Source organism: Mustela putorius, unplaced genomic scaffold (genome assembly GCF_011764305.1).
Source record: "Mustela putorius furo isolate JIRA1106 unplaced genomic scaffold, ASM1176430v1.1 tig00003853_pilon_pilon_pilon, whole genome shotgun sequence".
Lineage (NCBI taxonomy): Eukaryota > Metazoa > Chordata > Mammalia > Carnivora > Mustelidae > Mustela > Mustela putorius.
This window is the reverse complement of record NW_025422005.1, coordinates 43,161,431-43,189,390: the sequence shown is the minus strand read 5'-3', so window position 1 is coordinate 43,189,390 and position 27,960 is coordinate 43,161,431. Positions and strand designations below refer to the sequence as shown.

Here is a 27,960-nt window from a genome sequence, read left to right as displayed (position 1 = left end):
GTCAGGGCGGAGCTGAGGAGACGGCGGAGGCGGAAGCTGCGGCCTGAGGGGCGGGGAAGGGGCTGGCCCCGGAAGGCAGAGGAAACCCTGAAAAGAAAACAGCAACAAGCTGAGCTGCTGTGACAGAGGGAAACAAAATGGCGGCACCGAAGGGGAGCCTCTGGGTCAGGGCCCAGCTAGGGCTCCCGCCGCTGCTGCTGCTGACCATGGCCCTGGCCGGAGGCTCGGGGACCGCTTCGGCTGAAGCGTTTGACTCGATTTTGGGTGATACGGCGTCTTGTCACCGGGCCTGTCAGTTGACCTTCCCCTTGCATACCTACCCCAAGGTAGGTCCCGTCCGAACCCCGCTACGACCCTCCCTTGGCAGCCCATCTTTCCGCTCTCTCGCACTTGTGTCGGCTTGGGAACCTGGGTGTCGAATCCACACCCTTCAACTGCTGTCTCCCACCTGTGTAGCTCCTGTTTTCCTCCGTAATTCTACCAGCACCCCTCTCGTGCTGTAATTACCGGAAGTTTGTGCTGCATCGACCCTATAATAGACTGGGGACGCAGAGATGAGCGAGACGTGACCCATTTTCTCGGGCAGCTTGCGGGGTGGCAGGGAAGACGAGCACTCCGATGGGGAAGAGGATATAGAGGATTAATGCAGGGTCTTCACGTTCGAGGGGTGTCAGGGATGGTGGGGGGTAGGAGCGATATGCAAGCCCACAAAAGGTTAGTTTATAACCCGTGTTTACCGAGCGCCTCTCTGGGCCGGGAGCGCACACGCTGTTGTGGGAGTCAGAGAAGCAGACAATTACACCGTGGTATGAAATATATTAAGTCAGACCTAGTAGTTGTGAGACGCACAGGAAGGGCTTTCCGCCTGTCTTGAATTACTGTGTGCGAGACGCTGCCACTAGGGCTTGGGGTGGCTTAGAGAAGAAGCAGTTGGGTTTCTGCGTTCAAAGAACTTAACCGTTCAGTGCAGAAGACAGAAGGAATTCGTGGCGCGGGTATAGAAATGAGACTGCCGGTGGGAGGTCAGGGTCCCAGTTTACCGAAGGGAGTAACCCTGCTTTCACTTCTCATTCGCCTGCGGTTGATGCCTTTCCTTTAATTCCATTCTGCTTCTCAAGTTTGGTTTTTTTTACCCCCAGCTTAGGAACTCTGTTTACTCCACATTCTAAATTGTGTGGTGACTCCCCACCCTTTCCCATATGTAATTTGGATATATGCTTCCTTCCCCCCACTGGCTTTTTTGGTAAGAGCTTTTGCTGTTGTTACTGGTCTTTTCCTCCTTGTATTTCCTTCATCTCTGTGCTGTTGGCTTAACCGTGTGACTAGCCCTCTTTGTGCTCTCAGACTACAATGGAACCACGAGGAAAAGGCCAGTGAACTTTAGGATGTTCCTTATTGGCAAATGTTTTCAGGTCTTTGAAATGAAAAGCTCTAAATGCTTTCACTTCCTATATGCCTGTTTACTGCAGGATTTTACATTGCATGGGGTTTATCAATTTTCAAGAAAAAGTGTAGGATATTGATTATCCTGAAATTTTCAGTCAGACACAAATTATAACAATCAGGAGAAAGAAATGAGAGATTCTGACATCCAGATTTCAATCAATGTGTATTGCCCTAAACACATTACTGTGTTCTCTACTTATAAATCTGTCATCATTAAGAAGATTGTATGATGAAACTCATTAAGATTTATTTGGCCTGACATTGAATGGAGGCTTGTTTTGTTTCCTTCTAGTGTTTGGTTGTGTTTTTTTTTCCTTTTTTGAGATTTTCCTAGCAAACTTGTAGTATGAGTCGGGATGCTGGGAGAATAACTAAATAATATAAACGTTTCTGGAAACTTCAGGCACTTTTTAAACATCCACTATTTAACAGTTTTTAACAATTGATATGCTATCTGTTAGTCATCTTTGCTTATTCATTAAAGCTGTTCTCCCCAGGAACTTGGAAGTCATTTGGCTTCCTGTATGTTAGATGGACTTAAAATTTATTAACTGTCTACTCTCTGTTCTCCAGTTTGATGAGAGATTTATACTCATTGTCCCTTATTGTCACTACCATGCAAAGTAGGATTTTACAGTGGAGACTCTGAAAGGTTAAGTGACTTGCCTAAGGTCACATAACTAAGAGGTAGTGGAGTGGTAGGAATGCAGTCCTAAAACTGGCTATACTGTGCTGCCTTCTATTAATAAAGTTGTGTTGACTTCGTTTACTTATTTCACTGATTTCTTTTGGCCCTCCAAGTTACTGTGCTTTGCAGTCAGGAAAAAGCAGTGTGTGTTACAAGAAATTAGATGAATTTACAAGCTCAAGTAACCTTTCGTCTGGTATTTGCAACTGGAAGATAGAAATCTCATTTTAATGGCTCTTTTTCAGAATGAATTATTTGTTGCAAGAAAGTAGAATAGCTGTTAGTAAGTGGTTATTTCAAAATTCCATTATAGTTACCATTTAGCTTTCCTCAAAAACGCAATTGCATAATTTGTCTGGATTCAAATACAAGAGACATGTGTTATTTTAACAACAAAGCTAATTAGAACCAACCTGGTCATTTTTAAAGAGTGTGGGCTCTGGAACCATACAAGCCTGGGTTCCATTCCCAGCTTCACTTTTACTCTCTGTGTATCTTTGCTGATCACTTAACCTCTCGAGACTTCATTTTGTCAACTGTAGTAAAAAACAACAACAACACCTCACACCTTACAGAGCTCGTGTGAGGATTAAAGGTAAAGTATGTGGCACTCTTAGCACATAAAACCAGTTCTGGGAAAGCAAATGCATATATTCTATAAATGGTATCATTGAAGTCCCTTTAGCTGGCATATAGTTTGGTGGGGAGCACCATTTCCTTGTGCTCTAAATCAGAGGAGATACATTTAATATAAGCTTGCCAATCATTTGAGATACATAGAGCATGAAATATTTACTTAAAATAGTAATATTATCTAGTACATGAGACACTTAGTTGGAATAAGGATATGATTCTTAATAGCTACCAGTTGAGCCCCTACTCTGGGTTGGACATTGTATAATAACCTCAAGTGTTACCATGCTGTCTGGCACATTGTGGGTGCTCATTAAATACATTATTATTATGCCTATTTATTAGATAGTATAACATAATATTCATTTGTGGATATAAAGTGTATAATCCTTATCGTAATCAAGATTGATATAAGAGTATTGTCCCCATCTTACAACCAAGGAAACTGAGGCTGAGAGAGATTGTCACTTTGCCAAGATTGTACAGGACAAGTTGTGCAGCTGAGCTTTAAAGCAGGACTGATTCCTGGACCTAGGCTCTTTGCAGCATGCCATACTCTCTTTTGGAAATGGGGTTGGAGGGCTTATTGGCTTGGTTTAAGAAAAGAAAACCTACCTGAAAATGAAATGGCGTGCAATAGAGCTCATACTAATGAGCTCAAGCTTCCTCTGTGCAGTATAAGGAGATATGTGATGCTCCAAATACAATAAATGCAGCTAGAATTAAAGTCCAAAAACACTCTAGCTTCAGAATTCATAACACTTGTTTAATGTCAGACTGCAGCCATCTCCTCTGAATGGGTTGTTGCTGCTGAATACATCTCACTGATCCTTCTGCTGGAAAGAAATGCATACCTTTCTCTTCCATGGATTGCTAACTGGTATATGCACATGCTGTTTCCCTCCTTACTAGGTGCCCGCCAATTTGTACACAGTGGATCACACAGTAAGTTGAGGGGGCTCCCCCACATGTACTGGTTTGTGTTGAGTACTGTGTATTTCATCTAACAAAAGCCTGTTGAAGACATGGTTATTAGTCTTATTAAGCAGTTAACATTTTCCCGTAATGAAGAATCCTATCCTGAGCTCCCATAAATAGACAATGATGCCTGTAACTGTTGTTTTCTGTTTTTTAAAAAAATCTATTACCGTGATTAACACTACTACCATTTATTGAGCACCATCTGTGTCCCAGGCACTATACGAGGAATAGCTATGTTCTAGCATTACTGAGGGCTTTGGAGATACTTCATAGCTATTTCCCCTTCACGATGAGAAAACCGAGATTTAGATAGGTAGAGTCACTTGTGCAGCGTCACTCACCAGAACAGTTTTAATCCAGGTCTGGGTGATTCCAGAGGACTTTCCCATACACTGCACTGTTGCTCTTGTTTGTGTGTTCAGTTAAAGTAAGCCAAGTTTAAAAACGCCTTTCATGAAAGCATTTTTATAGATGTATGCCTCAGTTTGTGGGGCCTTTATGGAACTATTTGCCATGTGAAGCTAGTTAGGATACTTTTTCCTGAGAAGCCAGATGAATTGTATAAATACTTATGTGGCAGAGGGATGCCATTCATCCTGAGGTCTTTGCTTACTCATTTCTACTTCTGTTAAAGTTCTGATTATGTCACTGTTATTTTTATTTTCAAATTTTTCCCACAACATGTAATCTTGGAATATGGGAAAAGGGTTTGGGTTTTTTTGTTTTGTTTTGTCTTTTCCCACTAAGCTTCTTTCTTGGGTATCACTTTTAAAATAAGAAACTAAAACCTCTTTATATGGCAAAGGTCTTGGGTATTACCTGGCTCCTATCGTATTTCTTGCTTTCAGTTATAAACTTTTATTGGACATTTTATAATAAACCCTACTAACTGTGTTTTCTTTTTGACCTTTTTTCCCCCCCAAGGGAAAAAGATTATTTTTTTGGTAATCCTCCTTCTTCTTGAACTCCCTAGGAAGAGGAGCTGTACGCATGTCAGAGAGGTTGCAGGCTGTTTTCAATTTGTCAGTTTGTGGATGATGGAATTGATTTAAATCGGACCAAAATGGAATGTGAATCTGGTAAGATCCTATGCTAACAGTATATATAGCATTGCAGTTTTTTGGGTTGTGTTACGCTTCTTATGTATTTTCCTCATAAGATGACAAGCATATTGTTTAAACTAATTTCTAGTTTAAACTAATCTCTAGTTATTACGAGGTTACAATTTTATCAGCTGCTGCCAGAAATTTCATGGACTGTTTTTTTTTTTTTTTAAGATTTTATTTATTTGACAGACAGAAATCACAAGTAGGCAAAGAGGCAGGCAGAAAGGGGATGGGGAAAGCAGACTCCCTGCTGAGCAGAGAGCCCCATGCAGGGCTCAATCCCAGGACCCTGAAATCATGACCTGAGCTGAAGGCAGAGGTTTTAACCCACTGAGCCACTCAGGCACCCCAGATTTCATGGCCTTTAAATTTCATCTATAGGTTTCCCTGCTATATGAAAGTAGAGCATTCCTGTGAAACCTTTCCTAAGCCAAAATGGCATAGCATAAAGAAGCAATTACCATTACTTTACATGGAAAATTTTTTGAGTGTTCTCAGACCCAAAAAATAAGCTTTCTTAGGCTTTTCTGGTACCTTAGGACACATCTTGCTAAGAGGCTCAAAGTAAATCAAGATAAAACACAGAATCTCACAGACACTGTCAAAGCTATGGTAGCTTGCCTGCCCAGCACAGTTCCCAGAGAAGAAGCTTGGTGGTGCTGCCCTTGCTGCTGAGGAGCGCGGGCTGCCTCTGTAATGGCTCACTGCAGAGCAAATGCTGAACTTTAAAGTTTTCGCCTTCTTTTTCATAAAAGCATGAATCCTCTTTGGATTTCTTTTGGTTAGCAAAAATAGGTATGAACTTCTGAAAAGTGGGGGCTGCTTCTCTTTGTTGAGCCAATGTTTATTTGGTACTGTGGGTAGGACACATTTGTGTAACCAGGCATTCGGTTTAAATGCAGTAGTAATTACCCTTCTCATAATTTATCGCTACCTTTTCAGTGGATAGTATAATTTTCTTAAGCCTTTCAATCATAGGCCAGTTGATTTAGCTCAGCGTTTTTTGGGTTTTTTTTTTTTTTTTAACTGAATCAGGCCTTTGACTCACTATTTAATAGTGTATTCTTTGTGGGTCATGCTGATAAAAGTAACCAGAGTCTGTCATCTCTTAAAACACTGTTCTTACCTTTTGGTGAAAGAGATGTGTTTAATAAAAGAAACCTGTAATCAAGACAAAATTGACATTTAACTTTTTAAAGAAACTATAGTGGAATTCTCTCCATTCATTACATTATGCTGCTTATTCAGTATAGCAGGAGGTGCCTTTGTCCCCACCACTATGCCAGGACTCCTATCTAGTCTCCTTGATATCATGACGTTATTTTTTAAGGGCTCAGTCTCGTAACTGGCCATCTTTATATGTGCATAATGCTGTTCAGTTTATTATCTAGCACCTTGGAGAAGTAGATTACAAATACGTGACTGGGTCGGAAAGAAAAAAGAAAAAATTGTTACAGTGGTAAAGTGTTCTATATCATAAGAAGGAACTGGCTCTGCTGAACTAAATGAAGAAGGTGTGCACCCATTTCAACTTTAGAATCCTGCTATAGGACATTTTCTAAGTTCAGGTTCTCAGAATTTAGGGTGTTAAAACTGATTGCTTTGTTGGATTTTTCTTTGGCATGCAAATACCCTTGATTCTCATCCAAATCTTAAAGGTAATGTCACAGATCGGTGTAAATCACTAAAATACATTGTTTTGTTCTACTCCATGAAGCATGGTATTCCCATTTTAAACATAGAGAAATCAACAGTTGAAGAGGTTGAACAGCACAGCCCAGGTCACATACACAACCAAATGTGTATGAAGCCAAAACTTCAGGATGCCAGACCAGTGTTTTTTCCACTTTGCAATCCTTAGTGATGAGGATCCCCTTATTTTGACCGTCATCATCTAGCCTGAGCCTGAGTGTGTAATCAGTAGATTTATACTGGAAACATCTGATGTGTGGGAGGTAGGAGATGCGAGGTTTATTAAAATAATAAATTTGCTACTATTATTGAATTTGAAAATTCATATCTATGAAATGCTTTTTAAGTATAAGAAATTTTTTTTTTTACAAAATGCCAAATCCCTTCTTTTCTATCCTTTCCCTTTTTCTTTCCTTCCCTCTTTCTCCTCCGTCTCTCTCTCTCTTTTTCCTTGTAATTTGACTGTTTTTCTCTTACAGCATGTACAGAAGCATATTCCCAATCTGATGAGCAATATGCTTGCCATCTTGGTTGCCAGAATCAGCTGCCATTCGCTGAACTGAGACAAGAACAAGTACGAAACAATACTGCCTTTCAGAATTGCCTGCTTAAATTGCACTGATTTGTATTGAAATGTTTATCGCCCACTAGATACTGTTTTAGTGTTATATTTCATAATTAGTTTTCAGCAAACAAATTAAATGTTTGCAGATAGAAAAGTCAGTTGCATAATTACTTTTGTATAATGCTTTGCTGTTGAAAGTTACGTTCATATCCATAATCTCTTTCGTATTTTCTCTCGGTCCAGTGATGATAATATCCCCATTTTGCATATGAAAAAACTGAGGCTCAGAGAATCAGTAGTTGACAGTCATTTTTTTTTCATCCCAGCTGCTGTTGCCTGAACTTAGATCATCATCCTTTCTCAGCTGTATTACTAAACTTGCAAACTATTTTTCCACTTCACCCCCCTCTAGTCCATCCTTCAGTATGTGTTCAGATATTTATCTTCTAAATGGAAATCTCATCATGTCATTCTCCTCTCTTATATACTTTAGGAGCTGCGCCCCCCCCCCCGCCCCGCCATTACATACAGGGTTAAGTGCAAACCACTTATCATGGGCTGACTCCTGATTACCTCTCTTAGGTCATCTCTTTTCCCCACCCCCCATACTCTATACTCCAGACATTCTGGATAAAGTTTGTTAATTTATTAACTTTTGTAGAGGAAGTACAGCTACATGGTATAGAACTCAGAAGGTAAAAAGAGTATATAGTGAAAAATCTCCTACTCCTGTATCTCCTGGCCATTCAGTTTTCCTCTTAATGTACCCAGGGTTACCAAGACAGATGTATTTTATGCATATACAAAGATGTATGTACTCCTTTTTTAAAATACAAGTATACATAAATAATGTCAATTCATTCTGTTTTTCATTGTACAATCCACTGTGTGGATGAATCGTAATTTACTTAAGCAGTCTCTTTTTTGGAGATGTTGGTTGTTTCTAATCTTTTTCATTTATAAGTGATGTTGCATACTTTGCACATTTATATCTATAGAGTAGAATCACAGTACAATTGCTGAGCAAGAGGTATCTGTATTTTAATTTTGAGAAGTAGAGCAAAATTATCCTCTCTGGAATTTGTACCAATTTTTAAAATTGAGATGTAATTCACATGGTATAAAATTCACCCTTGTGAAGTATTCAATTCAGTAGTTGTTAGTATGTTCACAAAGCTGTGCAACCATCATCACTATCTAATTCCAAGCATTTTTATCACCCCAAAAAGAAACCCATACCCACTTTCCTTCTTCTCCTGACAATGTTCCACTTTTAATATATTTTAAATTTGTGTTTTCTTATGAGTAATGTTAAACGTGTTTTCTAATTTTTAAGAACCATTTTTTTCTCTTCGTTGTATACATACTGAGTAGTTCTTAATTTTTATATGATGAGTTATTTCATGGTTTTGTTCCTTCTACTCCCCATCGTTTTATTGAATCCCCTTGATTCAGGGCAGGTGTCATTTCTTTTGTGAAGCCTTCTTAACCCCTTCTCATCCTGGTTTGGGTTAGGTGGCTTTCTTTATACATACGTATTACCCTATTTTTAACCTCTGTCCTATATAGATTACACGATTAAACACAGGTATATGTCAATGAATAAAATACATGTGGTCCCTGGTCTCCTGAAATATATAATCTCAGTGAATACCTGTTTGCTGAATTAATCAATGAAAAATCTCACAGCTGTTAGTGGGAAAATAGAATCATGAATATAGATCTTTTGATTCTATAATCTGATCTCTTATTCCATAATGCCTCTCTTTTGAAATATAGCAGAACCATAGCCATCCCTATAGTGCAGCACATGGTATCCCATACTTGTGCTCTAGAGAGGCCTACTGCTGCTAAGTAAATGAAAAGGTCAGAATTGGGGAGACATGATATCCATTAATGTTAAAATCAGTAGTTTACTATATATATTCAGCCCATAAGTACTCCCCTCACCCTGCCCTGCTATCAGATGTCTCACATTTGACGTATATATTCTTTTTGTTTGAGTTTTTTTCCTTCCCCTTTTCCACTGATGTTCATTATAGCATGATATATTTACATAAAAGCATTAAAGATGAGGAGAGTATAATTTGTCCCTCCCCCTTCAACCTCTTGAGGCCTTGCTAATCCTAAATTAATCAAATCTTAAGAGTCTTCACAATTTTGAAGATTCAAAATCTGATTCAAAAGTTTGTTATTCTGATAGAGGTGACAGGTAGTTTATAAATGTGTTTGGTGGCAAATTATAGTAGCCTGGATCTTAAGCTTTATCACAGTTTATTTGTGTAGGAAACTAAGAGTTTAATGCTAGTTATTGTGGTAGAATCACTTAACCTTTTTTACCTCTCCCAAGATTTGGGGAATGCTGATTAAGTTTGCTCTCTTGAATATAAATCTATAAAAATAATAGATTTCTCATGATTTAACTTTTTTTTTTTTTTTTTTTTAAAGCTCATGTCTCTGATGCCAAAAATGCATCTACTCTTCCCTTTAACTCTGGTAAGGTCTTTCTGGAGTGACATGATGGACTCTGCTCAGAGCTTTATAACCTCTTCATGGACTTTTTATCTTCAGGCTGATGATGGAAAAATAGTTATATTCCAGGTAATAACTGTACTTCATAGATTCATTTAAATGCTGACAATAGTTAAGTGTACATGTTTTAAATGAATGTCTTGGCATAGAGCGATATACATCATCAAATAATAATTACTGATTTGGCCTACATTAAAACATTGGGCATCAAGACACAGTGTGACTTCCTTCTGCCCATCAGAAGCCTATCTCAAGCCTGTTTTTCCTTATCTAATAAGAACTTTGAGTCTTCTAAATTTTATAGTGGTTAAATTGATAAAATGAAACCTCTAAATATGAAAGATAAAAGTAATGAATGTACTTTGACTATAAATAATGACATGAATATATAAATCACATATGAAAGAGCTCTATGACATAATTTTTAGTTTTTTTGCAGTGCTTTTCTTCATAACTCTTATAAGAGCTTGTTGAGAGGGATGCCTGGGTGGCTCAGTTGGTTAAGCAGCTGCCTTCGGCTCAGGTCATGATCCCAGCGTCCTGGGATCGAGTCCCACATCGGGCTCCTTGCTCCACGGGGAGCCTGCTTCTCCCTCTGATTCTGCCTGCCTCTCTGTCTGCCTGTGCTCACTCTTGCTCTCTCTCTCTCTCTCTGACTAAATAAATAAAATCTTAAAAAAAAAAAAAAAAAAAAGCTTGTTGAGAAAGCATATTTGCCCCCCTCGAGAAGTAACTTTTCTCCTACCTCATTATTGACCATGTGATGTGATGATAATAACTTCTTTTCTTAAAGGTTCTTAGGCACTAGGTGTTTACATATCTTGTCTCAAATCTTCAAACACCTTCCTGAGGTTGTATTATCCCTCTTTTATTGATAAGGAAACCAAGAGTCTAACTTTTTGAGGTCACCCTGCCAGTAAGTAACAGAATTAGGCTTCAGACTCAGGTAACTTTCATTCCCAGGCTCATATCCCACCCTATCATGCTATCTTCCTTTTAATTTGGTAGTTAAATTCCTCAAATGTACCACAAACTATGTTGTGGCACTTTCTCTTAAGTAATAATTAAAGTAAACCTTTTAATTATTATTGCTAATAGAATGGCTCACTGTAAGGCAAGTATGTGATTCTTAGTACTACCCTGAGTCTTAGGTCGTCTATATATACCTTGGTAATAAGTAACACACAGAAGGATTTTCCTCTTTAAATTCATAATTTCTGTGTCCTAAAGCTAATTAGCCTAAAGCTTAAGTTCAATCTCAGGGTGGACCCCTCATTTATTCCTAATTATATGTGAGATTAGCTTTGTTTCTCTCTTTGTATTAACTTGAGTGCAACTAGCCTGGAGAAACCCCTGCTCCAGAGGGTCTGTGCTATATGGAAGATGTGAAGTACGGAGTATTTAGCTGTAGTGTGTGAATTACTCATACTTAGGGAAGAATGGAATGTTTCAGATGAGAAAAATAGAGATAATAGGTGTTTAGCCCCAGATTTTGGCAGTCTGCTAGAATTAGAATTCATTTTTGCAGGGTATGCTATTTAATGCAGTATGTTATAATTTGTCCCTGTTTTTTAATTTTTTTTTTAATGTTGTCAGAGAGTTAAACTGACTAAATACTTGACGATGCCAGAAATCTGTCTGTTTCTTTGCAAGGCACTGGATCTGATGTTTAGGAAGTGCAATTAAAATATATTGTGGCTAATGTGTTTTTTTTTTTATACCAGACTTCTGTTACTTTTTCTCAATTTGAATGTTTATACAGATGATGTGTTATAGAACTTGTTACTGAGAAAAGCAATAAGAAGTACAAATGGCTTAATTGCTTTCATTATCATTTTAGTCTAAGCCAGAAATCCAGTATGCACCACAGTTGGAGCCGGAGCCTACAAATTTGAAAGAATCATCGCTAAGCAAAATGTCCTGTAAGTTTCATTTCAAGTAGCTTGGGATAACAACATGGGCAAATCTGGTTGTGGTCTGGGATTGGTTGTATGATTGTTCTTACACTAATAGAAATTGAACAAATTATTTCTAAACAGTGGTTCTCAAACTTTAGAGTGCATTAGGATCTGGAGAGCTTGTTAAAACAGATTTCTGACCCTTACTTCCAAAGTTTCCAGTTTACTGGATCTGAGATGGGACCTGAAAATTTGCATTTCTAACAATTTCCAGATTTTGTTGATACTACTGGTTAGGGGACCATGCTTTGAGAATCAATATTCTAAAAACATGTAGCTTGCTTTGAAGGATATTTGACTATAGACTAATGAGGTATTCTCACATTTCCGATATGCTAACCAAATAGTGAAACTATCCCAAAAGTGTGAGTTCTTGTTCTATTTTTACTTCCATGCTAGAAATAAATTTTAACTTGTAGGAATGTAAAACATCAATCTAAAGCTGAGCTTAGATTAGCTGTGAACTAGCTAGATTAGCTTAGAACTAGCTGTGCTAGTTCATACCTTACTTTAGATACTGATTTCATTAACTTTCTAATTATTTTGTGATTAGATTGAAATTAAACAGAACGTTATTAAGCAGAAAGCAGCAATGTCAACAAGAATTTGAAAATAAAATAGGAAATCCATAATGTGGTAGAATATCTATTTGGTTGTTAACATGCTAGAGGAACTTGCATTCCTTATCAGGGTATCAGATTACACTTATAAAAGCAACTGGGTATCTATAGAGCCTATCTATCTAGGGGTAGTTTTGAGACCAGTTTTTGGGATACAGGATATCATAAATTGTACCTTGTTATTTCAGCAGATCTGCAAATGAGAAGTTCACAAACACATAGGAACTATCTTGAAGATGGAGAAAGTGATGGCTTTTTAAGATGTCTGTCTCTGTATGTATTCCTGTTTATTTATAAGTATAGGTGATAAAATCTGGCTTGTATCAGACAGATGCATTCCTTTTTATTGTTTTAAAATTATATTAGCTGCTCAAAAACAAAAAAATATTGTTTACATTTTTCCTACCAACTTGTATATTTTAGTTTGCTTAAAAGGTAGTACATACTACTATAATAAAACCCAAGTAGATAGTTTCTTTCACAGTACAGAAGCATTCTTGTTAAGATGCCCTGATTTATGTTAAGAAATATGCTTCTTCAGTTGTTTAAATTAAGCTTTAAAGTATGTCTGAATACTTTGGAGTTGGATTTTTGTTTTTAATCTTCGTGGGGAGAGTAGGGAGGGTAGGTAAGGGGTATAGATTAAGGAGAGCTTTGTATTCTGTCCTGAGGAATGTCAGCTCTGTATCAGGGATCCTTAAAGATGACAGCGGTAACGGGTACATTATACCCTCCTAGGAAGGAATATCAAGCCTTCTGAGAGTGAGGGGGGTTTTATTAAAATATGTATGCTTCTCCTCCTCCAAAGAGTTCTGATATGAGCTCTCCTCCTATGGACGCCCCCCACTCACCCCTCCAAAAAAAAAAAAACAAAAACAGAAAGGCAGTGGCCCACAGCACTTACTGATAATTCTTTACCGCATCAGATACAAGCCAAGTGTTTGAGTAGGGATGGTAAACAAATGCCCTTACAGTGTGTGTGCTTGCAGGTGTAATGCTGCAGTAGTCCAGACCACCTGCCTCCTGTACATTCTTACACTAGAAATAGTTTCCGGGGAGTCTGCTTCTCCCTCTCTCCCTCTGCCTGCTGCTCCGTCTACTTGTGCTCTCTCTCTCTTTCTCAAATAACTAAAAATCTTTTAAAAAAAAAAAAAAAAAGAAGAAAGGAAGAGTTTCTTGACAGGTTTTATCAGGTGTCAGCAGCATTATTTTGGCAAAATTAATTCCTTTTACCAAACAAAGGCTTTAAAGACTGGGTAAGAAAATGAGGGTTTAACTTTAAATTTTCCCTTCCTTTCCTTTCTAAATCTTGGCAGCATAATCTTTCTCTCTGGGGTATTTAGGATTTTTGGCAGTTTGATGGTCTCATGAAACCTAAGTAATCACTTAATCTTGAGTTACAGTTTATTCTCAGTGCTGTACTACCTGGCAGCTTATTGTTGACTTATATCCTTTAGCACTTTGCCATTATATTATGTTCTTTTAAATCTAAGATTTTAAAAGTAATTTTGTAAATGGTTACTTTAGGAAATAGCTAACTTTTTAACTAGAGCTTTAACGCCTAGAAGTTTCTGTGTACAAACAGGAATTATAATAGCATTTTACATTTTAGCAAAAAATAACTTTTTTTTCAATGCTTTTTCCCTTCATTGAGCTCATTTGACTCTTAGAAAAGTACCCTGTGATAAGTAGGTGGGTCAGAAGTGAATTGCCCACCCATAAGATTATAGATCCACTACATCAAAGTTCAAACCTAGCTTTTTAAATGCTGCATCTTTTGCTTATCCTGTTCTGCCATAGGTGTCTATTTCCTGTAGGGTCATGAGTTCTTCATGGTGACATGCGAGATCACCTAGCCAACAGTGGAATCTGGTCTTTTGACTCTTAACTGCAGTGCTTTTTATTGTGTACATAGCTGTTACAGAGATACCCTTAACTTCCACAGTGGAATTTGAGGACAACTCATTTTTTCACTTACACTTCTTTTCAGAGAGTCTCTTATATGCCAGGAACTGTTTCAGGGACTTGGAACCTAAAGAAAGATGTTCAGTGTCTGCCTCTCTGGAGTTCTCAAGTCTAGCATGGTAGAGACAAACATGGAAAACATGAACAAGCAGAGATGATTATTCTATATCATACATTCCTCTCATACGTAGTACAGAGTATTCCTTCAAAGGGAAGATTGACAGAGGGCATAGACGGAAGTCTTAAATAATGACCAGAGATTTTTGTCAGTTGTAGCAGATTTCTTTAAATTTTTTTTCAGCTATGCTGGCTTCCTACTAAATATATGAGGTATAGAAATGTGTATGGAGAGTCAGGAGAATCAGAGACCAAACTAGGTGGACAGGAGCTAGATAGGAGCAGGAAAGTAATCATATCTAAGTATTGGGACAAGGGGTCCATGCAAAGGATAGAAGATCGGTTGGAGAGTTTGGTGAATCTTGCAAACAGCTATGAATCTGGGTGAGGGACAAAGGGAACAAGAGGTAACGGAGACAGTTGAGAACCATAGGATTGTTTTGTTGTGGAAGTGGAAGAAACAGATGGACTCCAAAGTGAGCCCCAGTTTTCTGGCTTAACTAGTTGTTACTGGAATCCAAATGTCAAATATATCCTTCTTATTTCATGGAAATTCCTTAGTATTTGGGTTAGGGCTGGAATATATAAAGTGGGTGTTTTTTTCATTAAAAATATTTTTTTGCTCTCTTTCTGAATTGGAATACTTAAAGCATCATATAGGCGTTCCCTGTTTTTAGATGCAGTGCATTTTCCATTGTCTACCTCTTTTGCTGGGAGACAAATAATGACTGTGCATACCTTTTCCTTAGCATGTTCAAATGTTGGCAAACCATCAAGTGAGTGGGTTATGGTGGTAAGTATAGACCTTCTATGAGGTAGTATTGGATGAACGCAGATGTGAAAATCAGACTACCTGCAGTAATTGCCACAGTTTTTCAGAACTGGACTATTAAAGATTTAAAAATAGCTTGACTTTTTCCTATTCTTTAAATCTTAACCTATAGTTAGACAAAAAATAGGTTTTTTGGGAGATTATGGGAAAAACTCTAGTTGCTAATCTTTGTAACCTCCCTGGTTTTCTGAGCCTGAAAAGAACCTGTTGACACTGACTTTATGATGTTTTAAATGTAAGAAAAATATAACTATTTCTTTACTAAGATATGCTAGAATGGGTACAGAATGCCTCATAATAGATGTGCTCTTATAAATTGAAATGTAAGTAGATCTTAGCATATTAGTTGTTTGAAGTATTCTGGGGAAGCTAACTTCTAGAAGCCTGTTGTGAATCTTTTTATAAAATAAATGATCATTTCATAATGTATCTGTTCTATACCTTAAATCTTTGAAATACTGGGTTTTCTTAAAGCAAGTTTCACTATAGTGCCTTGCAAAATATGTATGACATATGAATAGCAGCATACAATTTATAGGACATTTGATTTACATTATCTCATTTAGTAATTAAAAAATAACTGATAATAATTTGCTTTACTTTTACATATTTAGCAAAAAGCCAGTATATCTGATTTTTTTTAAATTATAGAAGTGATAGCCATGTTACAGAAACTTGAGAAATGGAAGACCCTAATATAAAAGCTATTATGATATTTCCATTTCTGAGTAAGTTTTTAAAATAGCTTTAAAGGTAGTACACGTGAAGGTTTATTTGTGTTATTAAAGTAAATGCATAAGGTTGATGACTTTCATTATTAAGAATTTGTTGTTTTATATTACGAAACTTTAACATGACTACCTATTTTTCAGTAACTCTGGGTGGATTTTAACCACGACTCTTGTCCTCTCGGTGATGGTATTGCTCTGGATCTGTTGTGCGACCGTTGCTACGGCTGTGGAGCAGTATGTTCCCTCTGAGGTAAATTTAACCCAAGCCCTTTGGCCATTTGAACACTGAACTGTGTGATTTGCCATTTTAAATGCCTAATTTGTTAACTGGAAAAACAAGGCCTCTCTACTAATGGAATGAGAGAAAATTAGGTGGTTTTAATCACACATGGAAAATGGCAGGTTTGCAGAATGAGAATGACTGTCACCAGTTTTCTGTGACACTAACTACTGGAGTGCCGAATATGTTGGCTGGTTTGAGTAAGGTGTTTCTCACTCGCTGGTTTTCTGAGCCTGAAAAGAACCTGTTGACACCAGTTTCTAAAGTGATCTGTGAGAAGAAAGACTTGTAAAACTACTTAGAATTTTAAATTAATTGCCACAAATGTCAAGGAGTAATTGCTGCTTTAGGAGCAACAAGGCTGGAGTATTTGATTTTTGAGTTAATATGTGCTGATATCTAACTCCAAGAGAGATGGAAAACTCTTGTGACTTCCTTTGGTAATTAAAATTTAACTGGCCCAAGAAACCTAACCATGTAAAGGATTTTTGTGTTGGGAAAAGGCTATAATTTGGTGACTCAGCTTAGCTTTCAAGAAAAGAAAGTTATTTGTGTAACTAAATAGAGGATAATAATGTGTATGGACATCAAATCCAACTGAAATAAACTTTTGTTTTCTTGTGCTTCCAAAGTGTAATGGGAAAATATTTAAAAGAAGAAAGGAAAGAAATTAAAATAGAATCTACTAACAGATAGTTAGCATGTGCCTAGCATGGTGCTTGAACAATAGTCTTATCTTCATAGGGTTTAAAGATAGCTTTTTAAAGTAAAGTTTACATATGGGTAATGATTATGATAATATATTTCATGTTTTTTATTAAGATGCTATGTGATCTAAGCAGCTAGAAACTGGAACAGGATAACGTTGGTCACTAACATTTATAGAGTTCTTTAAACTTTATAAAATATTTTCATGTATCTTCCATATCCAGCAATACTCTAGAGCAGGTTTTGTCATTCACTTTAGAGATGAGTAAATAGGCTTACTTCATCCAGGTGACTTCCTGGCTTTGCACAGCTGTGAAAGTATTGAGACTGGAATTCAGCTCATGTCTTTTGACTTGCAACTCCTGTCCTTTTCCTCTATACTCTTTCCTGTGGCTGATAAGGTGGCACAAATAATAAATGCATAAAGTGTTAAGGAAAGCAGAGTCTGTGTGCTCATATTATCAGGAAGGGCTTTTGGATAATGAGGGTCTTGCTCTGAATTTCGAAAAATGGGTAGTAAGGCATGGAATAGCAGAGAGAGGAGAGTGGATAATTTTCCCAATTACAGACAAGAATAAGCTATCAGGTGGGGTGCCTGGGTGGCTCAGTCGGTTAAGCTTCCAACTCTTGATTTCAGCTCAGGTCATGATCTTGGGGTCATGAGATCGAGCCCCAAGTCAGACTCCGTGCTGGATGTGGAGCCTGCTTAAGATTCTCTCCCTCTGGGGCGCCTGGGTGGCTCAGTGGGTTAAAGCCTCTGCCTTCGGCTCGAATCATGATCCCAGGGTCCTGGGATCGAGCCCCGCATCGGGCTCTCTGCTCTGCGGGGAGCCTGCTTCCTTCTCTCTCTCTGCCTGCCTCTCTGCCTACTTGTAATCTCTGTCAAATAAATAAATAAAATATATTTTAAAAAGATTCTCTCCCTCTGTTCTTCCTGACTCCCCTCCATGCTTGTGCTCTCTTTTACTCTCTTCTTGGGGGAAAAAAAAAAGAGAATAAGCTATCAAGGAAGGACTGTAAGGAATTGATGAGAAGAACTTCATTAGGAAATCAAATGGATAAAGTTAGACAGGATTGGGAAGAACTTTGAATTGTGAGAAGTATTAGAGAATAAGTAAATTTCTATAGAATTCATCTATTTATGATATGAATATACAGATAACAGACTCTTGCTGCATTATCTACTTGTGTTCTTGTTTAGTTTTGATACCTATATTTTTTGTTGTTCCTGATAAAACTAAAATTACTTATCTTACATGGGCATGTCTTTGCCTGTTACTTCCTTTTATAGAGAGCTGCCCTGTGCTCTCTATATCCTCATATTAATAAAGCCTTATTGACCCCCACCCATCCTGTGGTACTTCATTCCTTCCTTTTTGTATCAGCACAGTTCCTTTTCCTTACACCCCAGGTACCCCCTTGTCAAAGAAAGACTCTATAGAGATTGGTCCAGTTATTGTCAGGAAGGACTGGCTGACCGGCCTCAGGTGGAATTTACGTCAATCCACCACAACCTGAATCCTGGTCCCCAGGCCAACTGATTGATGTCAAGCACTTTCTCCCAGGCACTGTTCTGAGTGTTTTACCTGATTAGCACATTCAGTCTTTCAGTAACTTGTGAGATGACTCTGTTATTATCCCCATTTTCCAGATACGAAATCTACAAAAGAGGGTGTACAATTGCCCCAGTATCACTTACCTAGGTATTCTTACTCCAAAGCCAGTAGTATGCTGAAGTCTCTTTAATTAGCTTGAAATCCTAAATAGGAGAGTTGATTATGTATTTCATTCAGGAGCTGATCTCCTATGTGCCCTCTTTGACACTAGGAAGATAGATACCAGCTGGACCATGTGGTTCATGTTTTGAGCCAGGGTCCTCAAATTTCTCTTATCCAAACAGTTATGGGCATTTCATGGTTTTTCCTCTTATCTCCTTACTCAACTTAATGGAAATGACCTCTTCCCATTATATCTTACAGACCTGGGGATCTTTCCCTTCCTTTCAGATGATTCTTGATTTTCTCTTCCTTCAGATGTTGTCACTGCTCTAAATTTTGTTTTGATTGTATAGGTTTACTTCTGTGAGAAATTATCTCCTATTTTTTAAGTTCTTTGGGGAAACACCTCACTGTTCCCACATATAGCTTAGAGCCTGTGATCATAAAACTTAAAGCATCAGCACTACACATGGTGTCCTGATGGCAGCTGTTATATTTCCCCAAGATATCTCCCCTAGATATCTTGCCCCTCTCTAGAACTCTGCTACATATCCTTTTTTTTTTTTTAAGATTTTATTTATTTAACACAGAGATCTCAAGTAGGCAGAGAGAGAGGAGGAAGCAGGGTCCCTGCTGAGCAGAGAGCCTGATGCGGGGCTCGATCCCAGGACCCTGGGATCATGACCTGAGCCGAAGGCAGAGGCTTTAACCCACTGAGCCACCCAAGTGCCCTCTGCTACATATCCTTAATAATCAAAATTATGGCTGCATCCTCAAAAGGCCTGTACTTTTCTAAGGAGATATGTTTTCTGGGAAAATGTATGGAAAACAGCCCCTTAGATTCACTGCTTTTAGGCTTTATTTTCTATGTGAAACCCCCTCTTGCTGGGTAATAATGTTGTTTCAACTGCTGTTTTTTAATTATAAAAATTCTGTGTACTTACTGTAGAAGTACACTTAAAGTACACATAAAGAAAAAAATCACTCATCATCCAGAACTATTATAGTATTTCCATTGTTTTTTTTTTTTTAAGATTTTATTTATTCGAGAGAGAGAGAATGAAGGGAGAGAGAAGGAGAGAGAATCTGAGGTAGACTCCTGTTGAGTGCAGAGCCCTACACGAGGCTCAATCCCACAACTGAGAGATCATGACCTGAGCCAAAACCAAGAGTCTTGGATGCTTAACCAACTGAGTAGTGTTTCCATTTTAGTGTATTTTTTTTTCAGCATAAATAATTTTAATACATACTAATATTTTGTTCTTTGTTTCAAAATATATTGCAGTATAAATACTCTGTCCCTGGTACTTTTTTCCTCTGTTTACTGTAAAAATAGCTGAAAACTTAGCATTGCAAAAGCTATGCAGTTTTCTTGGCTAAAATCCACCTATTTTTCACTTTTGTAAACATTTTCATTGATTTTATCATTGAAACATAAATTATTTTTTACCCCTTTCCTTAGTAACATGAGACTTCATTTTAAGTTTTAACAGGTATGATTCAGGTGTGAGCAATGTTATTTATATTTTGTTACATTACTTACATATATGATCCTGTGTGTTTGTAGGAAATCATGAGCCTGCTGAGAGAATGTGTGTCTCTTCAGTACTGACCTGGTATTTGGGAGCTCAAACATGAAATAGAACAAGTTTCTTTTCCAGTCACTACAAAGTTTAAAATGGTGGTGATAAAGATCCGGAGTGTGATCCTAGAAACATATGAGCAGCTTTGTTTTTCTTATTTAGGAAAGCTCTGTAATAATTCCTTTTAGCCTGCTTTTTGCACATAGTAAGTACTCACCATATATCATTTGATTGTAATGTCCAGGAAAAGGTGGCAAAGAATTTCATCTCTTTGGCTGATTTTATAGTCTTTTTTCTTTCTTTCTTTCTTTTTTTTTTTTTTTTAAAGATTTTATTTACTCACCTGCCAGATAGAGATCAGAAGTAGGCAGAGAGGCAGGCAGAGAGAGAGGAGGAAGCAGGCTCCCCACCTAGCAGAGAGCCCAATGCAGGGCTCAATCCCAGGACTCCAGGATCATGACCCGAGCCAAAGGCAGAGACTTTAACCCCTGAGCCACCCAGGCGCCCCTCTTTGGCTGATTTTAAAACAGTTTCATTTTCGAGTGACTTGACTTATAAAGGCTTATTCTCTTTTCTGTACTTTTTCATCAAAATGACTCTTTGATGTCATTTTTGAAGCTTTATGGGATGACACTTGGTCTTCTTGAGCTATCTATTTAGGATAAAGAGTTGTCATTCGTAATAGTCTTCATCGGGCAGCTCAGACTTGACATGTGAGAACAGGATGCAGCCATATTGGATATTTCTTCCTGAAGATGAGGCAGAATATGCTATTGTAACAGGCGATGATATAGATGCTTCCTCGGTGTTATCTCATCATCTGTGCTTTTTTTCTTATTTATCAAGATCGTGAGCCTCTGATTTCACGTGGTCAGTTAAAAAGGGTTTTAGTTCTCTTGAGCAACTCCCGTGCAGCCTGGTTTCAGCATGAGCTGGACATAGTCCCTGCCCGCCCTGGTCTCTAGTGGTTGCAGCTCCTCTCCCTCGCAGTGCCTGAGCAAGTGCACCATGAAGAGAGCAGGAAGTGGAGACTTACCTTCTAGGCATAAATTGTCCAGTTTATATTTCTTGTCACCAATGCCTTCTGTTCCAACAAGGAAGTTTTCCTTTGGGAATTGATCAGTAATTCTTCTGATGTCTTAGACAAGATTCTCTATCAGAGCCTGACAGACCCTTCCAAGTTGGACAGTGTTAAAAACTGAACACTGACATTCCCAACCCCTAGGAGTACACCCTGACTCTGGTCGATACAGTCCTTTACATAACCAAAGATGACCTCATAAGTAATTTGGGATGCAAATTTGGGATGAAAATAATTTGGGAACCGTTGCCAAGTCAGGTATTAAAACATTTATGGAGTCTCTTTAGGCTGGTGCAGACCTCTCCATGACTGGACAGTTTGGTGTTGGCTGTTATTCTACCTCCCTGGTGGCAGAAAAAGTGACTGTGATCACAAAGCATGGTGATAATGAGCAGTATGCCTGAGAGTCTTCTGCTGGGGCTCCTGCACTATGCATGTGGGCCATGGTGAGCCCATTGGCTGGGCTGCCCAAGTGGTCCTCCACCTTCAAGAGTACTTGGGAGAGGCTGGTCAAAGAAGTGGTCAAGAAGCACTCACAGTTCATAGGTTATCCCATCACCCTTTATTTGGAGAAAGAATAAAAGAAAGAAATCATTGATAAGGCAGAGGAAGAGAAAGGTGAGAAAGAAGAAGAGAAAGATAATGAGAAACCCAAGACAGAATATGTGGGCTCAGATGAGGAGGATGATAGAAGGAAGGACAACAGAAAGAGAAGAAAGAAGATAAAGGAGAAATGTATTTATCAGGAAGAACTGAACAAGACTAGGCCATTTGGACCAGAGACTCCAATGACATCACCCAGGAATAATATGGAGAGTTCTACAAGAGTCTTACCAATAACTGGGAAGACCACTTGGTAGTCAAGCACTTATCTCTAGAAGGTGAGTTGGAATTTAGAGCATTGCTATTCATTCCCTCTTGGGCTCCTTTTGATTTTGAGAACAAGAATAAAAAGAACAGTATCAAACTCAGTATGCTGTGTGTTCTTCATGGACAGCTGTGATGAGCTGACATGAAAGTATCTCAGCTTCTTCCATGGCTGTCATTGACTCTGAGGATCTACCCCTGGACATTGCCTGAGCAACAGAGCAAAATCTCTAAGGTCATTTGCAAAAATACTGTGAGCATGTACCTTGAGCTCTTTGAGCTGGCAGAAGACAAGAACTATATAAAAAATTATATGAGGCAATCTCTAAAAATTTAAAAGCTTGGAACCCATGAGGACTTGACTAACTGGCAACACCTCTCTGAGTTGCTATACTGTCACATCTCCTTTATGTCAGAGAGGAGAGGAGAGGACTTGTCTCTCATGAAGGAGACCCAGAAGTCCATCTGTTACGTCACTGGTGGGAGCAAGGAGCGCGTTGTTACCTCTGTTCTTCTTTTTTTTTTTTTTTAAGATTTTTATTTATTTATTTGACAGACAGAGATTACAAGTAGGCAGAGGAGATAGGCAGAGAGAGGGGAGGAAGCAGGCTCCCCGTCGAGCAGAGAGCCCGATGCAGGGCTCGATCCCAGGACCCTAGGACCATGACCTGAGCTGAAGGCAGAGGCTTTAACCCATTGAGCCACCCAGGTGCCCGTCACCTCTGTTCTTGATGACCAGATGCAGAAGCAGGGCTTCAGGGTAGTTTAGAGGACCGAGCCCTATTGACAGGTACTGCATGTAGCATCGCAAGGAGTTCGATGTGAAGAGTCTGGTCTCTGTTAGATGGGAGAGCGTGGAGCTACCTAAGAATGAAGACGAAAAGAAGAAAATGGAGGAGAGCAATGCCAAGTATGAAAACATCTGCAAATACATGAAAGAAATCTTAGATAAGAAGGTGACCATTTCTGGGCACCTGGGTGGCTCAGTCAGTTAATCATCCAACTCTTGATTTTGGCTCAGGTCATGGCCTCAGGGTACTGGGATTGAGCCTGCATAAGGGAGTTTGCTTGAGAATTTTCTCTCTCTCTCTCTATCAAATAAATAAATCTTTAAAAAAAAAAAAAAAGGGTGACAATTTCCAGTGGACTTAGGTCTTCACTCTGCTGCACTAACTAGCACCTAACCTTGGACAGCTAATACAGGAGATTGGGAAAGCCCAGGCACTTTGGGATAACTCGACAATGAGCTGCAGGATGGCCAGAAAGCCCCTGGAGCTCACCCTTGCCCGCCCCATTGTGGAGACACAGCAGCAGAAGGCAGAGGTCAACAAGAATGATGAGGTTGTCAAGGACCTGGTGATGTTGGTGTTTGAAACTACACTTCTCTCTTCTGACTTATCACTTGAGGATCCCCAGACCTACTCCAGCGGCATCTGCCTCATAGTCAAATTAGGCCTTGGGCATTGATACAGATGAAGTGACAGCACAGAAACCCAGCACTGCTCTTCCTGATGAGATCCTCCCACTTGAGGGTGATGAGGATACCTTTCTTGTGAAACAAGTAGATTAGGAGTTTCTACCTACAGACCTTGTGCCTTCTGTATAGTGTCCCCATGGCTTCCCCAGTGGCCTTCGGTGGCCCTGGCCCACCTGGTTCCCTCTGCTGATTCCAAGTGGGTTTTTTTCCTTCTGTCTTTCTAAGTCAGAACACAAGGGCCTTGAACATCTGACATTGGGTTTGGATGTGTATTGTGGGGTTTTTATTCATTTTGTTCGGAATTAAAGTATGTGAAATAAAGAAGACGCAGTTTTATACAAATAAAAAAGAAGGGTTTTGGAAGGTTCCTAATAACATTCACATTAGTAAATCCCATACGTTGAATAACTGATGGTCACATATGTGAATAACTTACTATGTGCCAGGCTGTGTTCAGGGACAAGAGATAAAATTGAGATTATGATGATCAAGGTGGAACAAAGTGAAATGACAAAGGTTCCCAAGACTCAGGAAGTAGGGTGAATATGTCTTAAATTGTAATAAGCATTATTTCCTTTTCTTAAAAAAAAAAAAAAGACCAAGAACCTTGCTGTTCAGAAGTATTAAGTCTGCTAAAAGAGTCAGAAAATTAGAAAACAACATACTTTCCACGGTTTTCAAATCCAAATTCTGTTAAGAAACTGAGTTTTAGAGATTTAAGCAGCCTATCTAAGATCATTTAACTGGTTAGTGGCAGAACTAGGCTTAAAGCCCAAATACATATTTACTAATTTTTTAACTTTTAAAAGTAATACGTGTGGGGTACCTGAGTGGCTCAGTCGTTAAGCATCTGCCTTTGGCTCAGGCAACAATCCTAGGGTCCTGGGATCAAGCCCCTCATCAGGCTCCCTGCTCAGCAGGAAGCCTGCTTCTCCCTCTCCCACTCCCCCTTCTTGTGTTCCCTCTCTTGCTGTTGCTCTCTCTCTCTCTCTGTCAAATAAATAAATAATCTTTAAAAAATAAAAGTAACACATGTTCCTTAATTGTCTTCTTTTTCTTCACTTCTCAGGTAAACCAGTTAGTAGTTTAAGCAATTTTTCTAATTACCACATTTTAATTTTATCTTCTGTTTTTTGTTTTATCAACTTTAGACATTATCTAAGGTCTTCCTACTGAAGGATGAGGAGCTTGGTTCGCTCATACTGTTTCCCACATCACCTTCATCTCTGCACATTCTGGTTTTTATAATGTAAATTTTGTAGACTTTTAGTGATCACTTTATAAATTTCAATTGACTCCTTATTACTTCCTTTCCTTCCCTCTTCTCATACTCTTGATCTTAATTTTCATTAGTTATTATGACCCTTGACAATAAAATGCAGATGTTAGTTCTTCTGTATATATAATTCAGTGCTTTGCTACAGGTTGACTTGAATAATTAAAAGCCAATAACCAGCATTTACAGCATTATGATTATGTAAATATTCAAAACAGAACCAGATACAGTGATGAATAGAGTCACATTCAAGCAAATAGATCCTGAATTACTTAAAATTTTCTCAAGAGAATCTTGCAACTATCTCTGCTTAATGGAATCTTTTTTCTTTTGTTGCTAGCCTTTTTCCCATTTTCTAAGTCATCTCAGCTGCTTCTGTTTCTTGTATTCTGTGTGTTTTGCTTTCTTGAACTACTTTTGCTGGAGCACTTTCTTAAATAATTTTTTTCATAAAGGATGCTTGGGTGGTAACTTACAAAGTTAATATTATTGAAAATCTCTGTTGTACCCTTGTTATTAATTGGTAATTTGAGAATGCAGAATAGACACAAAATCGGTATACATACTACAGATTATCCAAATGCTCCCATTCATTTCTCTGCACACATTTTACACTTTTTTCCTGCTCTAGATAGCTTCTTCCATGTCAGTGTTTGAAATTATACAACAGTTCCCGGTTGCGGTTCAAAGGTCTTTAAATGCTTTTAGGTAAATTTCCGAAAGTTTTTCTTGCCCATTGTCCCAGAGCAAATGATCACATGCTAATTCTGAGTTTTAAGGAGGCCACGTTATATCAGATTTATGTCCAATCCATCAACCGCTGAATTTGTCTGAAAGATATTCCCTTACTGGGAAAGTATAAGGTACTGGGCTGCCTCTTTGTTGCAGAATAGTTGTTGGCTTGAAAAATTGGCAGCAGGGACGCCTGGGTGGCTCAGTTGGTTAAGCAGCTGCCTTCAGCTCAGGTCATGATCCCAGGGTTCTGGGATCGAGTCCCGCATCGGGCTCCTTGATCGGCAGGGAGCCTGCTTCTCCCTCTGCCTCTGCCTGCCTCTCTGTCTGCCTGTGCTCACTCGCTCTCTCTCCCTCTGTCTGTCTCTGACAAATAAATAAACAAAATCTTTAAAAAAAAAAAAAAGAAAAGAAAAGAAAAATTGGCAGCAGACCACATCTGAAACGTGTTTGAGTCAGCATCCATCACGACAAGCACTTTTAGAACATTTTCTTTACACCAAAAAGAAAGCTCGTACTCAGTCGTAGTCACTCCCACTGCCTCCCAAGGACCACCACTACCACCCTGAGCCAAAGATACCCAAAATGTGGTCTCTCATGACCCTTTGTACTTCGTATGATGTGGTGAGGGTTCATCTGTGTTGTAGCATGTAGTGGTACTGGTAGATACTTAATCTCTTGAAAGTGCTCTTTATTCAGCATCTTTGAAAAAATACTTTTCCAATATCAAGTACTTCTAGGTAGTTTTTACCTCTGTCAATCATGTCAGCACTTCAGTTTTTAATTGATAGATTCAGAGATTTGTTGCTTTGTGAGTTAATGAAATCTACCTATTCCCTAGTAAAAACTTTTCACTTTGCTTTTTGGCCTTTGGGAGATAGACCTAATCCAAGTAGACCTACTTTCAAAAGATGTTAGACATTACTGTTATACTTGAGGAAGTTTTATGCTATTTACCTTGATTCTGTTTTATGTTTTCATCCTTCTGTTGTAGTATTTTCTTAGATATGATAGAAATAATTTGAGGAGCTTTTATGTATTTATGAAGAGACTTATATCTGTTGTTGAAGTGTTTCATGTATATTTTTTGTTCTACTCATAGCCTTTTGAAATATCTTTTTCCAGTGTGTTAAGTCAAAACTTAGCCCAAATCATTTGATCACTTGTTCAGAGAGCTAAGGATCTTAAAGGAATTGATCACCTAACACATCAAACATCCTGCATTAGTGTTCTTGGTTGGCCCACACTAACTCCATTTAAACCTGAGTTTATTCTTGATACTTAGTTATTATATTTCTAAGTATTTTAAGTTGGGACATGTGGAAAAGTTTTCTTTGGCCATCCGTTGGGAGCTGAATCATGTATCAGTAACACTGAGTAAAAGTATTCTTCATTCTTGAAATGTCTGTATAGAATTTTTTTTTTTGTTTTACCAAATACCTGTAGATTAAATTGTTATTTGAAGACATACACATAGAGGTTCTTAACTATTCAAATTGTTAATGTGCATTGATTTTCTTTTGCAGAAGCTGAGTATTTATGGTGACTTGGAATTTGTGAATGAACAAAAGCTAAACAGATACCCGTCTTCTTCTCTTGTGGTTGTTAGATCTAAAGCTGAAGACCACGAAGAAGCAGGGCCTCTACCTACAAAAGTGAATCTTGCTCATTCAGAAATTTAAGCTTTTTTTTTTTTTTTTTAAAGTAAGGGTAATAGACATCTAAATTTTCATTCCTCATAGAGCTTCTAAAGATGGTTTCATTGGATAGGTCTTAAAAAATCACTATAAAATGCAAATAAAGTTACCCAAATCTGTGAAGACTGTATTTGCTGTAACTTTATCTGTAATTTCTTGTCTAGTAATTTAAGAGACGGATATTTGGGATTGCATTTTTATTTTACTAATATCTGTAGCTGTTTTATTATTTACATTGTTTTTGTTTGTTTTCTTTCTTAGCCAAATTCTGTGAGCTGATCATTGCTCTTCCCCACCTCCTGCCATAATACTGTCTGTCACCTTAATTAATAAACTCAATACTCGATAGGATTTGATGCTTTTGCTGAGAAATGGCCCACAATGTGTATTTTGAAATTTAGCAGGAAATGCCCTTTAATGACACTACACTTTCAGTTGTATTGACTGAAATCATTAAAATTTTATTTGAATAATTATGTGCTGAAATTTGAGTTAATATACTCCCGATTTTCCAGATTGTTCCTTTCCCCCCTACCCAACCAGAAAAGAATTTTGAAATGTTCTGTCTATTGCTATGTAACAGGATGGTCAGAGAACAAACTGAAGCGAAGATGACCCTCCAAAAAGTGCGTTGTATGTTGTATGTGTAGGCTATCAGATTTTTGTTGGATGAGT

At 38.3% G+C, this 27,960-nt stretch overlaps 1 protein-coding gene and 1 pseudogene across 4 annotated transcripts; both read left to right on the top strand.

The window, feature by feature from the left end:
* The first annotated feature begins 14 nt into the window (after positions 1–14).
* Positions 15–27,758, top strand: TMEM59 (transmembrane protein 59). 4 transcript variants are annotated; one of them, XM_004751585.3, is made up of 9 exons: positions 15–326; positions 3,680–3,712; positions 4,722–4,827; positions 7,026–7,120; positions 9,560–9,712; positions 11,484–11,565; positions 12,410–12,494; positions 16,008–16,116; positions 27,115–27,758. In XM_004751585.3, exons 1-9 carry the CDS (start codon positions 138–140, stop codon positions 27,268–27,270), a joined length of 1,008 nt encoding a protein of 335 aa, XP_004751642.1. In that variant the 5' UTR covers positions 15–137; the 3' UTR covers positions 27,271–27,758. The 4 variants fall into 4 exon arrangements, with proteins under 4 accessions (XP_004751642.1, XP_012911075.1, XP_004751643.1 ...); XM_013055621.2 differs by having other exon boundaries at positions 20–326; positions 12,413–12,494; XM_004751586.3 differs by lacking the exon at positions 3,680–3,712 and having other exon boundaries at positions 28–326.
* LOC106005658 lies at positions 20,594–22,659 on the top strand (annotated as a pseudogene).
* Positions 27,759–27,960: the final 202 nt, after the last annotated feature.